This window comes from Bradysia coprophila, assembly GCF_014529535.1.
Source record: "Bradysia coprophila strain Holo2 chromosome X unlocalized genomic scaffold, BU_Bcop_v1 contig_416, whole genome shotgun sequence".
In the NCBI taxonomy this organism is placed as follows: domain Eukaryota; kingdom Metazoa; phylum Arthropoda; class Insecta; order Diptera; family Sciaridae; genus Bradysia; species Bradysia coprophila.
In genome coordinates, this window is record NW_023503334.1 from 238,429 (window position 1) to 256,855 (window position 18,427).

Sequence of the window (18,427 nt, forward strand, 5' to 3'; positions counted from 1 at the left end):
TGCACGCAGATAATAAAATCGAATTCTTCCCGTTGACTGCAAATGTATAATTGAGAGCGAACAATGTAACAGCGAAAATAAGTGTAACAAGTGGACGGTTACACATTTCGACGGTACAGACCAGATTGCATTCATTAAACGAGTTCTCATTCAGAAAAGAAAAAAAATCGCGAGATTTGTTGGTTGAATAGCCGTGTCAGTCATTATACGTAATTAATTTGCATCAGTTACAACAACTCTCTGTAGCATTCGAACAGTGCAAGTTAGATGAATTGAAAGACTTAAAAAAAACGTTAAGCAAAACAAATGAATGGAAGTGGAAACTATTTATTTAAATTGTTTTATTGTTCATTTGTGTTCTAACGTAGTTTTTTCTTCAGCTGTAAATGGCTGCCACCATGAATATTGTTTCGGCCAACGAGCTACCACTCCTAATTCTCGAGCCGCTGTGTAAACGTAGCTCGGATCTTTTATAAATTCCCTTGCTATAAGAACAACATCCGCCTTGTTATCCTGCAAAACCTTTTCCGATAGCGTAGGAACATTCTGTCCGCCAACGGTTCCCACTAGTAATCCTTCAATATTTGCCTCTTTCACTTTTTGAGCCAATGGAACTTGGAAGCCGAAATCGTTACTGAAAACTCCTCGATTACCGGGAACATTGCCCCCAGACGATATGTCAATTAGGTCCAAACCAAGCGGAACTGCTCTTCGACAAAGTTCAATTACTTGATCAATGTCCCAACCTTCTGGGTCGGATGCTACTATATCGCTAGGATTTTTGTAATCCGTTCCAGAAACACGCAAAAATAGCGGCATACCAGCTGGAATTACAGCACGAACTGCTTCGATAATTTCTAATACAAATCGAAGTCGGTTGTCTAGACTTCCTCCATACTCATCGGTACGTTTATTTGTGAATCCAGAAAGGAACTCGTGAATTAGATAACCGTGTGCTCCGTGAATCTTAAAGGTGAAAGGAGGTCATTTGATCAGATCGTTGATTCAATTATATTTTATTGATATTCTTACCTCTATCACATCTACACCGGCCTCAACCGATCTCTTTGCAGCATCAGCAAATTTCTGTACCAATTCTTTGACTTCAGCAGTGGTTAATTCTTTCGGAGCTGGCATATCCTTAGACCAAGCAACAGAAGTCGGAGCACGAATTTCATTCGCAAATCCGCCTTCACTATCTGGCACTGGAGATCCTCGGTTTAATCTGCCGTTGTTCTCTTCATATTTATGAAAAGGAGGGTAACATGCTGCCTTTCTTCCACCGTGCGCTAACTGAATGCCTGATTAAAAGCAGAACGTTCACTCACTGTGTCAAACAGAACAATTCATTAGCAATTTACCAAGTCTCCCACCAGATGCGTGTACAAGTCGTGCTATGCGTCTCAATGGTTCGATGTGTTCGTCTCCCCACATACCAGTATCTTCAGGTGACAATCTACCTTGTGGCTCAACAGCTGTCGCTTCGATAATAACAAGAGATGTTCCACGAATTCCAAGAGTACCATAATGTGCCAAGTGGAAATCGGTCAAGATTCCATCTTGGTTCTTGCATGAATACATACACATGGGAGCGACCTAAAATCATCACAAAATCTTTGATTAATAGAAAGAACACATATCAAAAGAAACGAAAATTTTGGATCGGAAATTGTGGTGAGTATTGTTGGTTACACACACGTTAAGGTCAACGACATCTCTCCTAAAAATTTTACCAAAACATTTTGTTGCTACTTTTTTTTGACTCGTCTAATGATTTAACAACTTTTGTCTACACCTCTATCAGATTAAGGTACATCAGATAGTCAATCGAACACGAGCGTAATGGATTTATTCTGTAGGTGCACCAAAAATCAAAAGTTATATTACCAGTATTCGATTCGGAAACGTCTGGTCTCTTATTGTGAATGGTGTAAATAATTTGGGAACAGTTTTCGGTTGAGTGCTTTCGATGACCTGTCCAATGGGTTTATTTTGCACAAGTCCGACATCCATAGCTAGGCCATTTCCCTTAACTTCGACCGTTTTATTTACTTGAGTGGCTAACGATCCCATTTTTACTACGTTTTGTGTATTAAGTGCGCGTGTGAACATAAAATTTTAGAATGTTTCACCCACTAAGTGAACTTCACTACTGAACACAAAGCGGTTTTCTACATATTTTATACCGTCGAAATAAAACGCTTCGAATCATTCAGACGTATTATACAACACATCACTATTATCACAGTCTAGAAGTTATCTATATTGATGATGAAGTCACAATTTGCTTCGTCATTAATTGATAACAGATACTCCAAGGTTAACATTTTTATGTGTGCAAATTTACAAGTAGGTATGAATACGGCTGAGTTCGATAAAAGTCAATTAGATTGACTAATTAGAGTCGGTCGAATAGAAAAGTTTAACTTTATGAGGCAGATGTATTTTATATGGTTTCTAGTTGAGTAGGAGAAAGGACAATTTTATGCAAAAGTGAGCGATTGAGAGAAAATTTTCACTTCGGTTGCTGATTTTTCAATTCTACGAAATTTGTTCTTGCTCTACAAGACTTCCACGCGTGAATTGTTTGTGTTTGAATCTCGATTAGAACTGGTTAGGCTGGTCATTTTTTTTTCAATTAATTAATTTCGTCTAAAATGTTGTTGGAACACAAATTCTACTCATTTAAATATTAGATTTATTGTAGCATTCAAGATAATAAATGCCGCTGAATATTCTGTCCACTTCGAAAAATTTGAATTTGTAAACGACCGTAGAGGTTTGAACAGAGACATTTTACTTTAACCATTCAATTTTCAAAACGAAATTATAATTTTACCCACCCACCCATTTTAGAGAATGAAAATCGAGGGCATGCGAAAACCACTTACCATATACTTCTATGATGATGATTCTTTGTTTAACTACCTTTAAAATACCTTAATAATAATGCAGAGAAGATAGAGCTCTCAAATGGAATGAAGCTTTCTTGAAAATTTAGTTTTCCTGCTTGGTTCTGCTATGTCATCCGCTGTCTCCGCGATTTCATACCCTAAAAATAAAATGATAAATGTTTTTTAGCCATCGATGCTTACAATCAAAAGCTAAATGAATTGGATTGGTATAAACATGCATAGTAAACGCTTTATCACCAATGCTGGAATCGCATACATTGAATTTTCATGGTAAATTCAAATTTCTTTTCACATGGATCACCTATTAGTTCAGATTGTTTTTTCGGATTGCTTCAAGTAGACGTTTTTCTTTTATTTTCATTGTTGCATGAAACGTCACAAGTACTACAAAATTACAACGATTGAACGCTTTCTATAAAACAAATCGTTTTACTACAACCGGATCCCGTGTGTAATATGTTCTGATGATGTAATCACGCTATCTTTTTGAATTCGTTCATTAACAGTTGTGAAAACTGCCAATTCATTGAAGATTGGACTACGTTTTTTGTATTTAATTGCTGTATGCAAAATATTTTTAAAAACGATTATCAATCGTTGATTGATAGTGGAATTTGTATTCGTTTGATGAGTATGACGTGACAGTGACTAGACAAAAAGCCAAATGCAATACCTATATTATGCATTTCTAGAATGCTCTACGAAATGTTTGATTTACCTGTGAAAGAAGTCAAGTGAAACATTCAAAAGAGATGGTTTTATTACTCCTTACTACTCTTTACTTCTGTTCCTTTACCAGGACTGCAATTTTATATCATTAGTACACAGATGATGTCGCGTCGAGGATGTTGAACTGAACATTAATCTATCACAGTTCATTTATAGAAGGAAAAGTTAATCTCATACGGTCGGCCGTATCACCTGTTATCGATATTGTCGGTAAAAATGTTGTAATTAAGTTTGTAGAGTCTCACAAAAATAATGCATATGGTTCAAATCAGTCCATGAGCCGCAACGACGACAAAAGTAAATTAATTCTGCATAGAGAAATCCGCGAGAACAAACGTGAATTAACGTGAAGTGTCAAATTTTCTTACAAACGAAACTTTCATAAAGGGTTTTCCGTCCGTTGCTTTTTCCAAGTTGTCCGAGGTTTGCCTATACCTTATACCATTGTAATCTCTCTTTAATTTTATCTCGAATGACAGAAACATCAAACGTTTTCTTATGAGTTTCTCATTTTATTAGAATTTCCTCCCCAGTGTAGAAACTCCTTTCACATACTTACACAAAACTCGACTTTTCCACTACATCCGATTTTACCTGCAACATCAACTGAACGTACCTGTTCGTATAACTCGTGTCTTATTGACAGTTATAAGTTTGTTTGCCTCATATGACATGCTGTCTCGGCCCGGCTCGGATTAAAAATTTAACTTTTTTTAAAATAAAAACCTTCATTGAAGTATTTGGCTGCATAAATACCTGTTACTTTGCCTTAGTTTGATATGCGTACATACTGCTTCGAGGAAAAGGAAAATTAGTCTAGCTCTATATCGACACGCCATCGGTTCGGTCCATAACTCCAACTCATCAAAAATAAAAACTTGGACAAGGTGGTGAATTTTTTGTATGAAACGTGGTGTGTATAACCCGCGTATCTGCATCTGCGTGACCTCCTCAAAGTATACAGCCTTGAGCTTTCCGATGAGCCCACTCACATCCAGATCACAAATATTTAAAGGCCATAACCTAAGTCTAAAAACACACATTAATCGACCTTTGAAAAGCAATTAGCAGCAACCAATATTGGCTAAGACCTCTTAAATCGACCCATACGAAATGGGTCCGATTTCGGTGGGTGGTTTTTCAAAAGTATCCTTCTAATGGTTTTCATGAACCGATTGCAGTTAACTGGCAGAAAATTTGTAAAGTTTGTATATGATGTGGAAACCGCACGGAGCACGACGTGGATTAATTGTAATTGCAATTTTGACAGGTACCTATTCTCCTCGATTTTGATCTTTTGAACAAATGTATCGAATCAAATTGAAGCACGTGGAATGGTAGCGTGTTGCAATCCCAAGTGTTTATAAGAATAAAAAGGCAATGGTTCCATTTATTCGAAATAATTAGTCGCTTTTTAATTTGAGATATTATCAAGAAACAAAATTGTTACACAAAATTTTCGGAATTAATTTTAAATTGAATAAAATCTGGACCAAATAAAAACGATAGAGTCGGTAATTATTTAATTATAAGTGTGAATCGATTTGCATTACGAATTGATGCACATTAAATGTTATATTGATAAACAATTTGTTTGGTTGGTTGTTTTGTTGTTTGTAAGAAATCTAAATACTTTTTTTTTGTTTCATCCAGGTTTGTGATCATTATTCTTTTGTGTCTATCGTATATTTTTACTCATAAATTTAAATAAATTATTTTTTTGTGATGTACAAAATTTTAATTTTTTTTTGGTTTTTTGTTGTTGTCATTCATGCATATCGTTTTCATTTTACCAATTATTTTTTCGACCTTAATTTTGTATATTTTTTCTTGTTTTTTTTTATAATTACACGTTTTCCATACTAAATTTTAACCCGTTTACTAATTTCAAAAATATTTTGATATTTTTCATATTTAATTTTCTTTTTTTTTCTTTTTTCAATTATTTACATAATTCTCTCATTTTTCTTTTTATTTAAATTTAATTTTTTTCTGCTCTGTTCGATTTTTGTTGTCCTCTTGTTTTTAATTTGAAGTAAATACGCGAGAGATTTATTTGCCATGTCACTTCAAAAACTAATCGATAGTGATCCAGTTTGACCGATGCATCTGCTCTCGTCGTCGAATGTTGCTAACGTTAATCTTGATAACTTATTACTCAAAACGCCATTGCCGTTGTTCTGTATCGGATTCGGTTCTAAAAACAAATGTTTTACGATTAGTTGAAAATTACAAGATCCAAGATTTGCGGTAAGTTCCATTTCGCGGGGCTTTGTGAATAAAATAACTTATTCGGACAATATTATTTTGACAAGTTAGATCGAGTTAGATTAGCTCTTGTCTTCACGGTCATGAACAAAATGTATGTATGATTGGGAATTTTCACGAAAATTTTTTTTTATTTAAATTGTTGGAATCTAAAATTGCAGTGGTTTGATTCGGCCTCATTGAACTTCATGTATTGTAAAAAAAACTGACCAGATTCTAACGAAAATATATCGAAAATTTGTGTTTACACTATTTGTCTTGTTACAAATTCAGGAAACCGTGTCTTTGACGCACAATAAAAAATTCCAAACTACGAAAAATTGTGTTGCGTTTATAATAGATAATTTTCATTAATCGATTTTGAAGGTATTCTATAGACAGATTATATTTTCGCTAAATTTGCTAAAAAAAAATTAGGCGTCGTTCGGGACATTTGAACCTGTATATTAGATAGGGCCTATTATTGATAATTTGTATTACTGAACTTACCTAATATACCGACGAAATTACCGAAATAACTAACTAAAAGTACGGAAGGTTTGCGCACGGTTTCGTCTAACAAGATATTGTTTAGACAGTGAATTACAGTTTGTTCATTTCATTTTTACACAGTTTCTAAAGATTGTCGATATGTCAGAGTTTTTAATGTACCCAGTCAATTAAGTTCTTCCCAAATTGCGCAATATTTGAATTCGCGATAGAAATTTTAAATTTTGCGCCAAAAATTCATAATTTGGGAAGAACTTAATTGACTGGGTACATTAAAAACTCTGACATATCTAAAACTGTGTAAAAATGAAATGAACAAACTGTAATTTTTAAATTATTAACAAAATAATATCTCGTTAGACGGAACAGTGTGCAAACCTTATGTTAAAGGATTTTGTCGCTTCCCGGCATATATTCGTTATCAAACTCCTATTTGATTTTGACGGTTTTGTGACTTCGTCACACAAAGTCAAAACTGTTTGATACCCATTGCACTTCCCTTCTATGGTAGAATCATTTCTGTTTCAAAACTCTCGAAACTCATTGTAATAACAAAAAGTAAGTTCGTTAATTTTGTCGGTAAATTCGGTCATTCAAATTACCAATAATATGCCCACACCTTCGCTAAAATTCAAAATACATTTTTTGAAAAAGTCTCTTCACACATTATAAGGGTTCTAACAACCCAAAATATTAATTAACTTTTACAAGTGGAAAGGGAACGAATGGTGGAGGTGAATACGGTTTTGTGGTAGTCCTTTCTTCGAAATTTAATCAGAGTGGTAGAAAATTCAACCTTCTACGTAATACGTTCGAATACAAATGAAGAAAATTTAATTTGTCGTTTAATGGACGGTCTATTATTGTAATTACGCTAACACAACTACATATGCGTGAAAATATTTTCGCAAATTTTCCCGAGCCGGAGCTGTACATACAACAGGTGAAAATATCATACTCAATTTTTTTTTTTTTTTCAAATAATCATATTCAAACATCAAAAAATATTATGATAGATAGGCGGTGCACTAGGGGTGTCCAAAAAACTAAAGTGCCAAAATGTTTGGGGCGCAGAGCAGAAAATCATTCTATATGGTCCCCTGATAAAAAGTGTCTGTGGGACCGACTCGATCCGAATCGATTTAGGGGTCGCTCAGGGACGAAGTATGTGAAAAATAGCCAAAATCGCTTGCAAACCAGGTTCAAAGAAAAAAAAATATTTTGGACTGATGATGAAGAGTGATGTTAGGACATCTTAGTTTATATTAGTGTAAAATCATCTCGAGAAAACACTTTTCAACTTTTCCCGTTTATCGGCACCTACTGTGTCCAGGCAGTGCTTGTCAAAGATCAGATTCATAGCGTATATTCTGAGAGCGAGTCCTTATCGGTGACGACCAAAACCCAAAAAATTATTATGTGGAAATGTTCACCGTAACGAGGTATTTAAGATAACGCAAAAAAAAGTTTCATTATTTCAGATTTGTTTGATACTTTTCAGAATAAACTTATTACTCGGTGTCCCCGGCGAACTTTGGTGAGTTGCACTGGACGTCCACGCAAAGGTTCCGATCTCTTTTAGTTATTTCTTGATAGCTCACCATGTAACCATTCAAAATAAACCAAATTGGTCAGAAGGTACAGACTAAGTCGACTTCGATGAGACCTAATGTGTGCCCATGTCGCATTTCTCGAAAATTTCAATATGAAAAAATTCGAAAGTTGAAATTTATCATCTTACACACTTTATAGGTTTATAATTTTGAAGTAATATTCTCATTTAGTGTCGTAAATAAGCTCTGCTCAGTCAAAGTTCTAAAAATCATGAAATTTGAAATTTTCGAATTTTTTCATATTGAAATTTTCGAGAAATGTGACATGGGCACACATTAGGTCTCATCGAAGTCGACTTAGTCTGTACCTTCTGACCAATTTGGTTTATTTTGAATGGTTACATGGTGAGCTATCAAGAAATGACTAAAAGAGATCGGAACCTTTGCGTGGACGTCCAGTGCAACTCACCAAAGTTCGCCGGGGACACCGAGTAATAAGTTTATTCTGAAAAGTATCAAACAAATCTGAAATAATGAAACTTTGTTTTGCGTTATCTTAAATACCTCGTTACGCTGAACATTTCCACATAATAATTTTTTGGGTTTTGGTCGTCACCGATAAGGACTCGCTCTCAGAATATACGCTATGAATCTGATCTTTGACAAGCACTGCCTGGACACAGTAGGTGCCGATAAACGGGAAAAGTTGAAAAGTGTTTTCTCGAGATGATTTTACACTAATATAAACTAAGATGTCCTAACATCACTCTTCATCATCAGTCCAAAATATTTTTTTTTCTTTGAACCTGGTTGCAAGCGATTTTGGCTATTTTTCACATACTTCGTCCCTGAGCGACCCCTAAATCGATTCGGATCGAGTCGGTCCCACATACACTTTTTATCAGGGGACCATATAGAATGATTTTCTGCCCTGCGCCCCAAACATTTTGGCACTTTAATTTTTCCATACAATTTTGGACACCTCTACGGTGCACGTGCAACTCCATTAATTTAAATAGAAGCAGAGAGGAGCTTATATGCAGGTGCAGGACAGATTTTAAATTTTTTGCAATTTTAAATTTCTTTTCTGCCATTACACTAAAAATGCAAATCGCGTCCGCTTTCCACTTACATTGGGTGTGGAAGTAAATACAAAAAATGTTCGACCTTCTGAACATTTTAATAGGAAATTTATTGCTTATGTTTGAGTACAGGCAAAGCTTTAATCTCGGCTTAGCTTTAAGCGGTCTGAGAGGGTGGTAATTTCTAAACAATGGATTATGTACGATGGAAGAGAATGTAGGCACCTTTGTGTACCTTATCTAAAATGAAGTTAAAATTGAAAATTAGCAAACTTTAAGTAGGCTCGAATTGGTAGTTTGTTTTAAACTTTTAAAAATAGTTCAAGCTAAAGATCGAAAATCTGTTAGAATAATCCAATTTTTGCCATTGTTCCATGATGGTAATTTTTGTGGAAAGCAAGGGCGTAACATCCTACATAAAAGAAAAGTTTTCTCAGTTACATGCCAAGTATATCGATTCAATTTGTCCTTTCAATTTTCCAATGCTTTCCATTACAATAAAAAAAATCCATCGACAAAAGAAAATTGGAAAAGTTTCAGCGAGTTCTGTGGCTTTATCTGAATAGTGCCATATCATCGCCACATTCTTCGTACAACGTCCCAAAAATTGTTTAATGAACAAAAACACCATTTTTCCTACCTTCAGGTCCATTTATTTCAGGCGGCTGACCATCGTATCCTTCCCTGCGTCGTTTCATTTGTTCAGCGAAATAAGATAATAAGGCATCCATCATTGGAGCTTGACGGGAAAATATTTGCATCAACTTTGTGATGGCAATTCCGTTCTCAACTGCATCAAACTGGTCAATTGAAGTGAGAGAGAGAGAGAGAAAGAGAAAATTTGGTGTTTTTTTTTCATGTATCGATTTAATAAGCGACGAAATGCATGAAAAGTTTACCTGAATAAAAATGCATGACAAGCAGTCCGGATCATCGGACACGCTTGGTTTTCCATAATCCCATGAGAGTTCCTCATAGCGAAGTCCCAATATCAATGTCTGAAAAAGCGAAGGAAACGGATTCCATTAGCAGTGTGAAGAAATTTTTTCTTGTGGAAATAGCAGAATGTACTCACACTCTCGAAATGGTCTATTACGAACAATCCTTTCTCGTTGATTGCAATTAATACTGAAATGTCCTTATGATTTACGAGACTCATTAGACCTCTAACAGGTTGTTCAACTTGTCCGTGGAAAAAGGCAGCTCTGAAATTCCATTTGATTAATCCAAAATTTCACACAGCGAATTTATAACAGCCAGATTTTACCCGTAAAATGGAAGTGCCCAGCAAAATTCTAAATATTTTCTCATTAATTTTCTAGTTGTAGCCGTAGTCGGTACCCGCTTGAATTGTTCCAATAGTCTGACTTCAGCTGATGTCTTTCGACTGACTGGCAGCCATGACCAACTAGAACTTTTAGCCACATGTGCCGGTAAAAATCGTGACTGATTCTCTCGGAAGTGGCCGATTGTATGAGTGTGTACGTTGTATGGTCCCAATTCTATTCTGGCTTGTATTCCACCAAGCATTATCGAATGAGCTGGCTCCATTATATACCGGCCTGATAAAACATTGTGTCGCGCTTCTTCATACAACAATTCCAATATTCTTGGATCTCTGCAATTGAAATTAAGTAGATTAACGTCCGCTCCGATATTATCTAAAATAAATTTTCGACTAACTTGATCTTCTCTTCGTCTTTCTTCGAGAAATATACACTGCGCTTCAAGCCAATCATCGGTTCATCATACTTTTTCTGAATCGCATTGCCATGGCTGTGCTTTTCCAATAATTTGGCCCATGACGATCGTACCGCATAAGGACGATTGTGTGGTTTCAATTGGATTTCCAGTAACGGACTCGTCATCCATAAACCGAATACACTTTGTGCCAGTAATTTATTTGCTATTCCTAATTCTTCACATCCAAGCGCTGCAGCTAACATTACTTGTGCTGGACATTGAGCAGTACCTTCAATTTCCATATGCACTGCTATGCGTGACATTAAATAAACACAAGTTGGTATCACCTAGAACATAATGATAAGAAGAGATGCAACTGTTTTATTAGGAGACGAGTAGATCCGAATTTAAAGTTTATTTCGGAAAGATAGGAACAGCCTTTAGAAGCGGCTGGTCATATGTTATCGACAGAAACCACAGAAATAAGTGATGACCTTCATATAGTGAATTGTATGTTAACGAATGAAGTAAAAGATTTGCTTATCAACAAAATAGTAGAAGATTACGGTTTCGTTGTTCAAAACTGGATGATGGATTTAAATTTGGTCATGCTTGAGACATTGGTTTCCTCTAACTCTAACAAAACTGATTAACGATTTTATCGGAATCGGACGCCTGCGAAAAAGAGTTGTACTCTTCAGTTATACTAGTGTTAACTACTTAGACATTACTGGCGACGCTAATGCTAGGGTATGACAGTCTTCAGATATGAGACGTATCCAATCCAAAATTATAGTAATGAACAGCCCAGCTTAAATCAATTTAACCACCAGCCTATTGTCAATATTAAAATTAAATCACCAGAACCTTGACACCGTTAGTGTCTCCACGTCGTGGTGGCACGTTCCTGTGTACTTACATTTTGAAGAGGCCTCGGAGTGGTTGATGCTGATGTTGCACCACAATTCATATAGTTGTTAATGCTAATATTTGATGGTTGCAATAAATCCGATGAGCTTGTTGTGTGTGCTTGATAATTTGTACTTAAGGTTGCTCCTAAACCCACACACAAGGAAATCGGTTTAAATTCAATTTCAGTAAAACATTCTATCGTTACCTGGCGAACTTTGCACAGCATTGCTATCAGATTCATTTCGAACAGCATTGGCAACTGTAACCGAATTTGGTGGAAATGATGTGGCAGTTTGAATTTGTGATGTTGTGACAACACGCTGCACTGTATATAGTACAGAGGAGACGTTTGGCGGCGATGCGACCGCATTGTTAGCTAGAGAATCGATTTCCGTTGCTGGTGTCGATGCAATCGGATAGTAATCTTCGCGGCACCGTTCCCGTGGTACATATTCACCCGAATAGTATATTCTCGGTCTATGCACGAATTGGGATGGATTAAATTTTCATTTGGAAAAATTTGCATTAAAATTCTGATTGATGGTCAATGGACTTACTGGTAGTCTGCGGTAATTTGTGGAGAGTATTTTCTTCGATGATACTGAACACCAACTGGCATTGGCACAACATTTATGTAGTTTCCTGAGTTCATTTGAGATTTTGACTTTGTCACCATTTCTCCCATTGAGGATGGTGGCCCTTGACAATAGTCCATTGCATCCATTTGAAACTCGTGACATTTAATGTTACTTCTACACGTTCTTAAATCATTATTTTTATGTTAAGCTCGAAAACAATGTTTTCAGACTTTCGTCATCACTTTTTTTTGTCTCACACACTTCGTTCTAATTGGAAATAGTTTTTTTTTATGTTAAGTGTTCCTATGTTGCATATGATTCAGAGACATAAATACATTTAACAAACATGTTTCATAAAAGTGATTGCTCTGATTTTTATAATTAAATTTAACTTCAAATGGAACACAAATTGACGTGTTTTAATCGATAAATAATGGAATGGTCGTTCTAGCATACGAAACATTTATGATTAACCCTATAACATTACACTGTATCCAAATTGTTATCGACCGAACACGAATTTCCCTAAATAATTTAGTTGCATTTCATTCGAAGCAAGTAGTTTCCGTGAAAAAAATTATCGTGCACTAGTTTATCACAGATTTTTTTTTATATCATCCACCCCTATTCGACAATACACTTTTGTGAAAGGAAAAAAATTCGTTCTCGTTTGATGAATTATTGTTCTGTTCCAACAATATATGCCAGCGTTTCTGTTTTATCTTTTGTACGGATTACACATTAATTTCCGTTAAAATTGCAATAACGAAAAAATGGTTTATCTTAGCACAAATGTTTGAAAATGAAAACACCTCCAAAGAAAATGTTCCACCAGCTATTTAAAAACAGTCAGCCATTTAAACTTTCTCTGTGGCGAATACACACAAAGCCAAAGTTTTGTATGTGTTTGTACATTTTCAATTTTTCCCCTATCACCATATGACCGCATATGACTAGCAGAGAGAGTCAAAGTTTTTACCACCCTCTGTACGAAAACTTTGACAACGATACAACTTGGAGAGATTGAAAATTCACTGTATATATTTATGGTGAGGGTGGTTCACATATATTTTATACGGATAAGCGTTAAACCTTTTGGTCGAGGTGCGTTATATCCGTTATAGAAAACGATGACAAAAATACGTGGTGGAGCACGGATTAATTTGGTTTTATTAGCAAAGTTTAATTCCAAACAAATGAAGTAAAAGATTTTGTAAAATTAATAAAGATGTAATTGACTCGATACTAATGATATCAAGTATGCACTGTAAACAAAAATGGAATTATTTACGTTTTTAGTGAAGTCGTGAAGAAACATTTTTTTAATTATTTTAACATTTGTGGTAAATTAAAAGGCTGGACCATTTAATTGTGTTAGACAATTTATGTGAATTATATTGCTGGCAGTCCTACTATTATCTTATTGAATTAAGGATATGCTCGATGAAATATCTATACAGCTCCTTCTGATATGATTGCTTGAGCTATGTTATCTCACCACATTACTAATCGAGATGTACTTTTTTTTGAATTCTTGTTACTCTTCATTCCGTACCAGGAAGACTTGGAACAGAAGTCTTTAAATATTGATTTAAATCGTTTACATGGTCTCTGAGACCATGTTTCACTTTTATTGATCTTTTTTTGTTCGACATACTTTTTCCCTGACTAACAGCAATAACCGACACCGGCTAGCTACTGCTTCAAAAAAAATTTGTCTCTTAAAGTCTGCGGGTCTCACACTGGTTCTATGCAGTTTTTCGTTACATAACGTCGTCGTTCACTAACACATAGACTTTACCTTTCTTCATACCATCCAGATGTTTTTCTTACTACTTTCCTTAACTACTCAATGATCTTGAACTTCGTTTGAATAACTATCAATTTGTACAAATGAGGTTAGCACAACCTTAAGATTTGGTTTTTCGACAAACTTTCTTCTAAATTACATTCTCTTCTGGAATTAATTATTCTTAGGAAATTAACTCATTAGAATTCCTGAAAATTCTTTTAAAAAATTACTTAAAATTCCTAAATTTTTGAATACTTAAATTTAGGAATTTTGTAATATTTTTTCGGATCTTGTGAAAAGAATTATTAGGAATTAAATTTCTCCTACATATTGCTACCATTCCTACCATATTGCATATCGTTAATGACGCGACTTACCCATTTTTTTTGTTTTCTTCCTTTTCTTCGTTTGCCATTAAATGCGACTAACGTTCTGAAATTAGAAATTTACCCGACTTTACAGTGAATGACTAAGCTTGGACTACAGAAAAACAAGAACAAAAGCTTCCGTGTTCCAATTAAATAAAACTTTACAAACCAACGCATAATTGAATCCAAATAAATTTATTTTGATTACCATTAATACAACAACCCTCTGCACATGCGAAAATTTTCACTCATCGAAAGTTTATGATAGCAGCTGAGTTTTATTACGCAGTGTAGGTGATTTTAGCGTATAATGTAGCCGTTTGATTGGACAGTAAGGAATTTCGATGAGTTGAAATCAACGAAAAATGTAAAAAGAAGTGTTGTTATGGAGGTCAGTTGCATGGTAATCTTAGAATCCAAAATCCTAAAAAAATGAAGAAGACTCGAAGGGTGTACTTAACCATAGTTCAAGTGAAGGGAATTCTATGATACGAAAAGCCTGCTATTGTTAACGAAAATGATTTATTCGGCCATCAACAAAAATCACAAAATTCCGAATTTACTTCTTCAATTTATGCATTTGCATTTTAACCTTTCCGGGAATATTTCTAGCAATAGTCTCATCCTTGACACCTTTCAGCAAATCCTTTTCTCTGGGGGTGCAAGTTTTTTCCTTTAAGAACATCATCATGGCCGTTTTAGCAGCTTTACCGCGCCGACCTGTTCCTGGTGTTAATTTCACTTTAAATCTGAGAAACATTTGGATTAGTCATCATTATCTAATAGCACAAAGGAACAAAATTTGAATTACTTGAAATTATGTAAGGCTTGGTACGGTGCAATGATAGGAACAGCAAACAGAATTTCATCCTCTTCAACTGGGCATCCGGTCAACGAATCCAACATTTCAACATCGGCGCCCGCAGCTACAGCGTCATCTATTTCATCCAAAACATCTTCCTGTGCAGGTTTCGGGTGAGTCGGTTTGCCAGGCTTGGGTTCATCCTTGTCTTTTTCATCTATTTTTGTGACCGGTTTCTTGTCCTTATTTCCCGCCGACTTTAGGATATCCATTCTAATTCGCTTCTCTTCTTCGTCTTGGTCTTTGTATTTTTCCTTGATTTTTTTCAATTTCGATTTTTGACCTCGTTTCGGTTGATTCGATTTTGACTTATTGTCCTCGTCATTCGGTTCAACCGGCACCTGAGGCTTTTTACCTTTACGCGCCTCTTTGTCGTTTTTCTTTTGCTTATTCAGTTTGACTTTTTGAGGGGCTGCATGAATTATGTACGCCTGATCGTCGTCCGGGGAGTCCTTTGTAATTGAAATCAGTTTTTCGAGTGTAGGAAGCGTACGATTGGTTTCGGTTTTGTGGTCAATCTTAATGTGAGTATCGGGAAACAGACCCTCCTCATCACTTTTATCTGCATCGGAATGTTGTTCCACTTGAACATTGTTCTCCTCATCATTATTTTCGTCACCTGAATCGTTTATCTCAACTTCTTGTTCTCCTTCATCGGCCGCATCGTTCGCATTCTCACTTTCCAAATCCATTTCATTGATTCGTGATTCGATACCATCTTCGTCGAATGTTCGAACCCTTCTTTCACCAAGATGTCGTTGAATGGAACTCTCTTCCAGTTTGAACAAGAAGCTCAGACCCAGCGTCAAGTGACATTGCGGCAAGAAGTTCTTTTTACCGCGAATCACAAAACTGCCCGTACCTAAGTATTCGCCAGTTTGAGCGGTCTTACTAACTTGTTCGCTCTTTACCCAGTAAGCTGTTGTGACTACTTTGGCATCCCAGGCTACACTATAACAAATAGCCATTGTACCAGCCTCCAGTAACGTTTTCGGAGGAATTTCGTTCCCGGTTGGATTTCGTATAACAACACTGGATGCGCCTTGTATTTCGGCGTGAACGTAAATATCAGTTGGTCGCATATATCTCTTGACAATCAATTCGTTTTGTTGCTGATCCCTACCGCCAATCACCAAATAATTCTCCGAACTAACAAACCAATAGAATTTCTCAAACCAAAACACTTTTCTCGCCTTCGTTATTGTCGATATGGTTCGTACTTCCTTCAACGTCTGTTGGGTCTTGCGCTCGGCATTTTTCAAAGCTTTGGACGATGACTCAATGGTTCGTTGTTCCTTTTTCGCTGCACTTCGTTTCTGGTCATAATATCGCGTTGCATTCGAGTAAGCTGATAGACTTAGATCGATGTCGATTGTCATTGGTTCCAATGTTTCATCACCCGTACCATCACCGAAGTCATACGGATCCGTTAGATACAGCGAAATGTGGTTGGTTTCCAATTTTAACTGCTTGATACATGCAGCCACCGCATCGCCTTTCGCTTGGGCAGCTTTCAGCAAATCATGAATATCTAACCAAGCCATTTGATTGGCCAATGCACTTCGAATGGCTAAAATGGCATTCTCAACGAGCGCTTGATTCCTTGTTATCAATTCCGCTCGCTTTTTATCCTCAATTTGAATTTTGCTGAGATCATCCAGACGTTTCTCGTGATCGCGCTTGACGTTAGATAATTTCTTCAGCGCGTCCCGTTCCTGCTGCATTGTTTTAACATCGATTTTCTGACCTTCGAGTGTTGAATAGAACTCGTCCACTGCCTGGTCGAACGACTCGAACTCTTTATGCGGCATGTCTTTGTGTTGATGGAAGAGGAACGGGTGGTATTCGATGTTGTGATAAAAATATTCGGCTTCTTGGTTATCTTGGGATGGTTTCAATTCACGTTTTTGAATGATGACGCCCTGGAATAATTGAAAATTTTAATGAACGCTAGGAGCATGACCAACTTTCCTGTAAGTGGACGAGAAAGAGCTAATAACCTAAGTTACGATATTTACCTTCTGCTTGTTAGACGAGGCCAATTTGATAATATCATTGGCTTCATTTATGGCGTTCATCAGCGTTTGCAGGTCGGAAGAATAGTCGAAGTACCTCTTGAACGTTTCCTTATTTTTTCCCTGTTTGCCCTTAGCCTTCACAGTTTCAGTTTTTTCTGGTTCGGGTAGCTTCACATCCAGTAAATCGTGTTTCGACAAGACATGCTCAATTAACGACGATCCATAGGCTAAGGATTTTTGTTGTATTTGAAACGAATGTTTTGCACAGTGGCATTATCTCAGTAACTCACCCAAAACCGGATTCAATATTCGTTTCAAGTAGTCCCCTGGTGCTGCATTCCGCAGAACGATTTCAAGTTGCTCAACAGTTTCCGGTGCAGTTATTTCCTTGGCTCGACTTTCCGGATACTTTTCTCTAACCGCAAATCGTACCTCCTCGCCTTCGGTATGAGGCCGAAGAATATTTAGGATGATCTTCTGATGGTCTGTCAAAATGATATTGCCGCGATCGTACAACTCGACAATGACATGGTAGGCAGCTTCACCCATTCCGAACTGCATGCTAATAATTCGATCAAGTGACAGTTGCTCCAGCTTTTCCAGACGTTTGTTTTTGAGATGCTTCCGCAATTTCATTGTGAATCCGGACGGTGCCATATTTTTCGGCCATTCGAATCCCGTTTTATGTAATCGAAATCCCGATTCCAAGAGTAGCACAGTCTTAGCATCTTTTTCTTGGAACCGGATCAAATACGTTTTGTTATCAATGTCATACACTTGGTTCACACGTAGACCAACTAGACTGTCGTTCGCAAGAAGAAAATATCGAATAACAAAACATTTAATTGAATGGATTGTTTTTGATGATTCGTTTGATTTTTAATTTACCTCTGAAGTTCGGCTACGCTGCACAATATATCGAAGGTATTAAATCTTGTCTTCATTTTTGTTACTCACAAATTTATTTCAGCAAAAATAATAATTTCATTGCATGAAGCAATAATTTTTGAAATGTTGCGAGTCGCCGTTTCATATGTTGTGGAATTTTTCGGGCATATGATACGCCGTTTTTAAAATGTATGTATTTTGGCGTGATGAGGGTGATGGGTGTGCAGAGAAATAAAACGATATCATAGTATAAGAGCGGTTGGGTCTTATGAGAACTTTGACTGCAAGAG

The 18,427-nt window shown here is 36.3% G+C and overlaps 3 protein-coding genes across 3 annotated transcripts; all 3 read right to left on the reverse strand.

Moving 5' to 3' along the window:
• Positions 1 to 317: 317 nt before the first annotated feature.
• LOC119069929 (NADPH dehydrogenase-like) lies at positions 318 to 2,163 on the reverse strand. Its single transcript, XM_037174152.1, has 4 exons — positions 1,888 to 2,163; positions 1,362 to 1,596; positions 1,033 to 1,301; positions 318 to 966 (listed from the first exon to the last, which is right to left on the reverse strand). Exons 1-4 carry the CDS (start codon positions 2,110 to 2,112, stop codon positions 349 to 351), a joined length of 1,347 nt encoding a protein of 448 aa, XP_037030047.1. The 5' UTR covers positions 2,113 to 2,163; the 3' UTR covers positions 318 to 348.
• Positions 2,164 to 5,644: 3,481 nt separating this feature from the next.
• Positions 5,645 to 13,072, reverse strand: LOC119069930 (putative FERM domain-containing protein FRMD8P1). Its single transcript, XM_037174153.1, has 9 exons — positions 12,189 to 13,072; positions 11,837 to 12,108; positions 11,639 to 11,775; positions 10,720 to 11,066; positions 10,304 to 10,654; positions 10,112 to 10,241; positions 9,936 to 10,034; positions 9,677 to 9,836; positions 5,645 to 5,841 (listed from the first exon to the last, which is right to left on the reverse strand). The coding sequence occupies exons 1-9, from the start codon at positions 12,353 to 12,355 to the stop codon at positions 5,714 to 5,716; spliced, it is 1,791 nt and encodes a 596-aa protein (XP_037030048.1). The 5' UTR covers positions 12,356 to 13,072; the 3' UTR covers positions 5,645 to 5,713.
• Positions 13,073 to 14,872: 1,800 nt separating this feature from the next.
• Positions 14,873 to 18,289, reverse strand: LOC119069931 (nuclear export mediator factor NEMF homolog). Its single transcript, XM_037174155.1, has 5 exons — positions 18,138 to 18,289; positions 17,540 to 18,051; positions 17,250 to 17,476; positions 15,181 to 17,153; positions 14,873 to 15,118 (listed from the first exon to the last, which is right to left on the reverse strand). Exons 1-5 carry the CDS (start codon positions 18,191 to 18,193, stop codon positions 14,929 to 14,931), a joined length of 2,958 nt encoding a protein of 985 aa, XP_037030050.1. The 5' UTR covers positions 18,194 to 18,289; the 3' UTR covers positions 14,873 to 14,928.
• Between the last annotated feature and the right edge of the window lie 138 nt (positions 18,290 to 18,427).

Coding starts and splice junctions, on each gene's coding strand:
- LOC119069929 (XM_037174152.1), bottom strand. CDS start 2,112: ATGTTCACACGCGCACTTAATACACAAAACGTAGTAAAAATGGGATCG. Junction 1,597..1,887: donor CGTTTCCGAATCGAATACTG/GTAATATAACTT, acceptor TGATGATTTTAG/GTCGCTCCCATGTGTATGTA. Junction 967..1,032: donor CCGGTGTAGATGTGATAGAG/GTAAGAATATCA, acceptor TTCACCTTTAAG/ATTCACGGAGCACACGGTTA.
- LOC119069930 (XM_037174153.1), bottom strand. CDS start 12,355: ATGGATGCAATGGACTATTGTCAAGGGCCACCATCCTCAATGGGAGAA. Junction 11,776..11,836: donor TGCTGTGCAAAGTTCGCCAG/GTAACGATAGAA, acceptor GTGTGGGTTTAG/GAGCAACCTTAAGTACAAAT. Junction 11,067..11,638: donor CTCCGAGGCCTCTTCAAAAT/GTAAGTACACAG, acceptor ATTATGTTCTAG/GTGATACCAACTTGTGTTTA.
- LOC119069931 (XM_037174155.1), bottom strand. CDS start 18,193: ATGAAGACAAGATTTAATACCTTCGATATATTGTGCAGCGTAGCCGAA. Junction 17,477..17,539: donor AATATTGAATCCGGTTTTGG/GTGAGTTACTGA, acceptor AAAAATCCTTAG/CCTATGGATCGTCGTTAATT. Junction 15,119..15,180: donor CAAGCCTTACATAATTTCAA/GTAATTCAAATT, acceptor AATGTTTCTCAG/ATTTAAAGTGAAATTAACAC.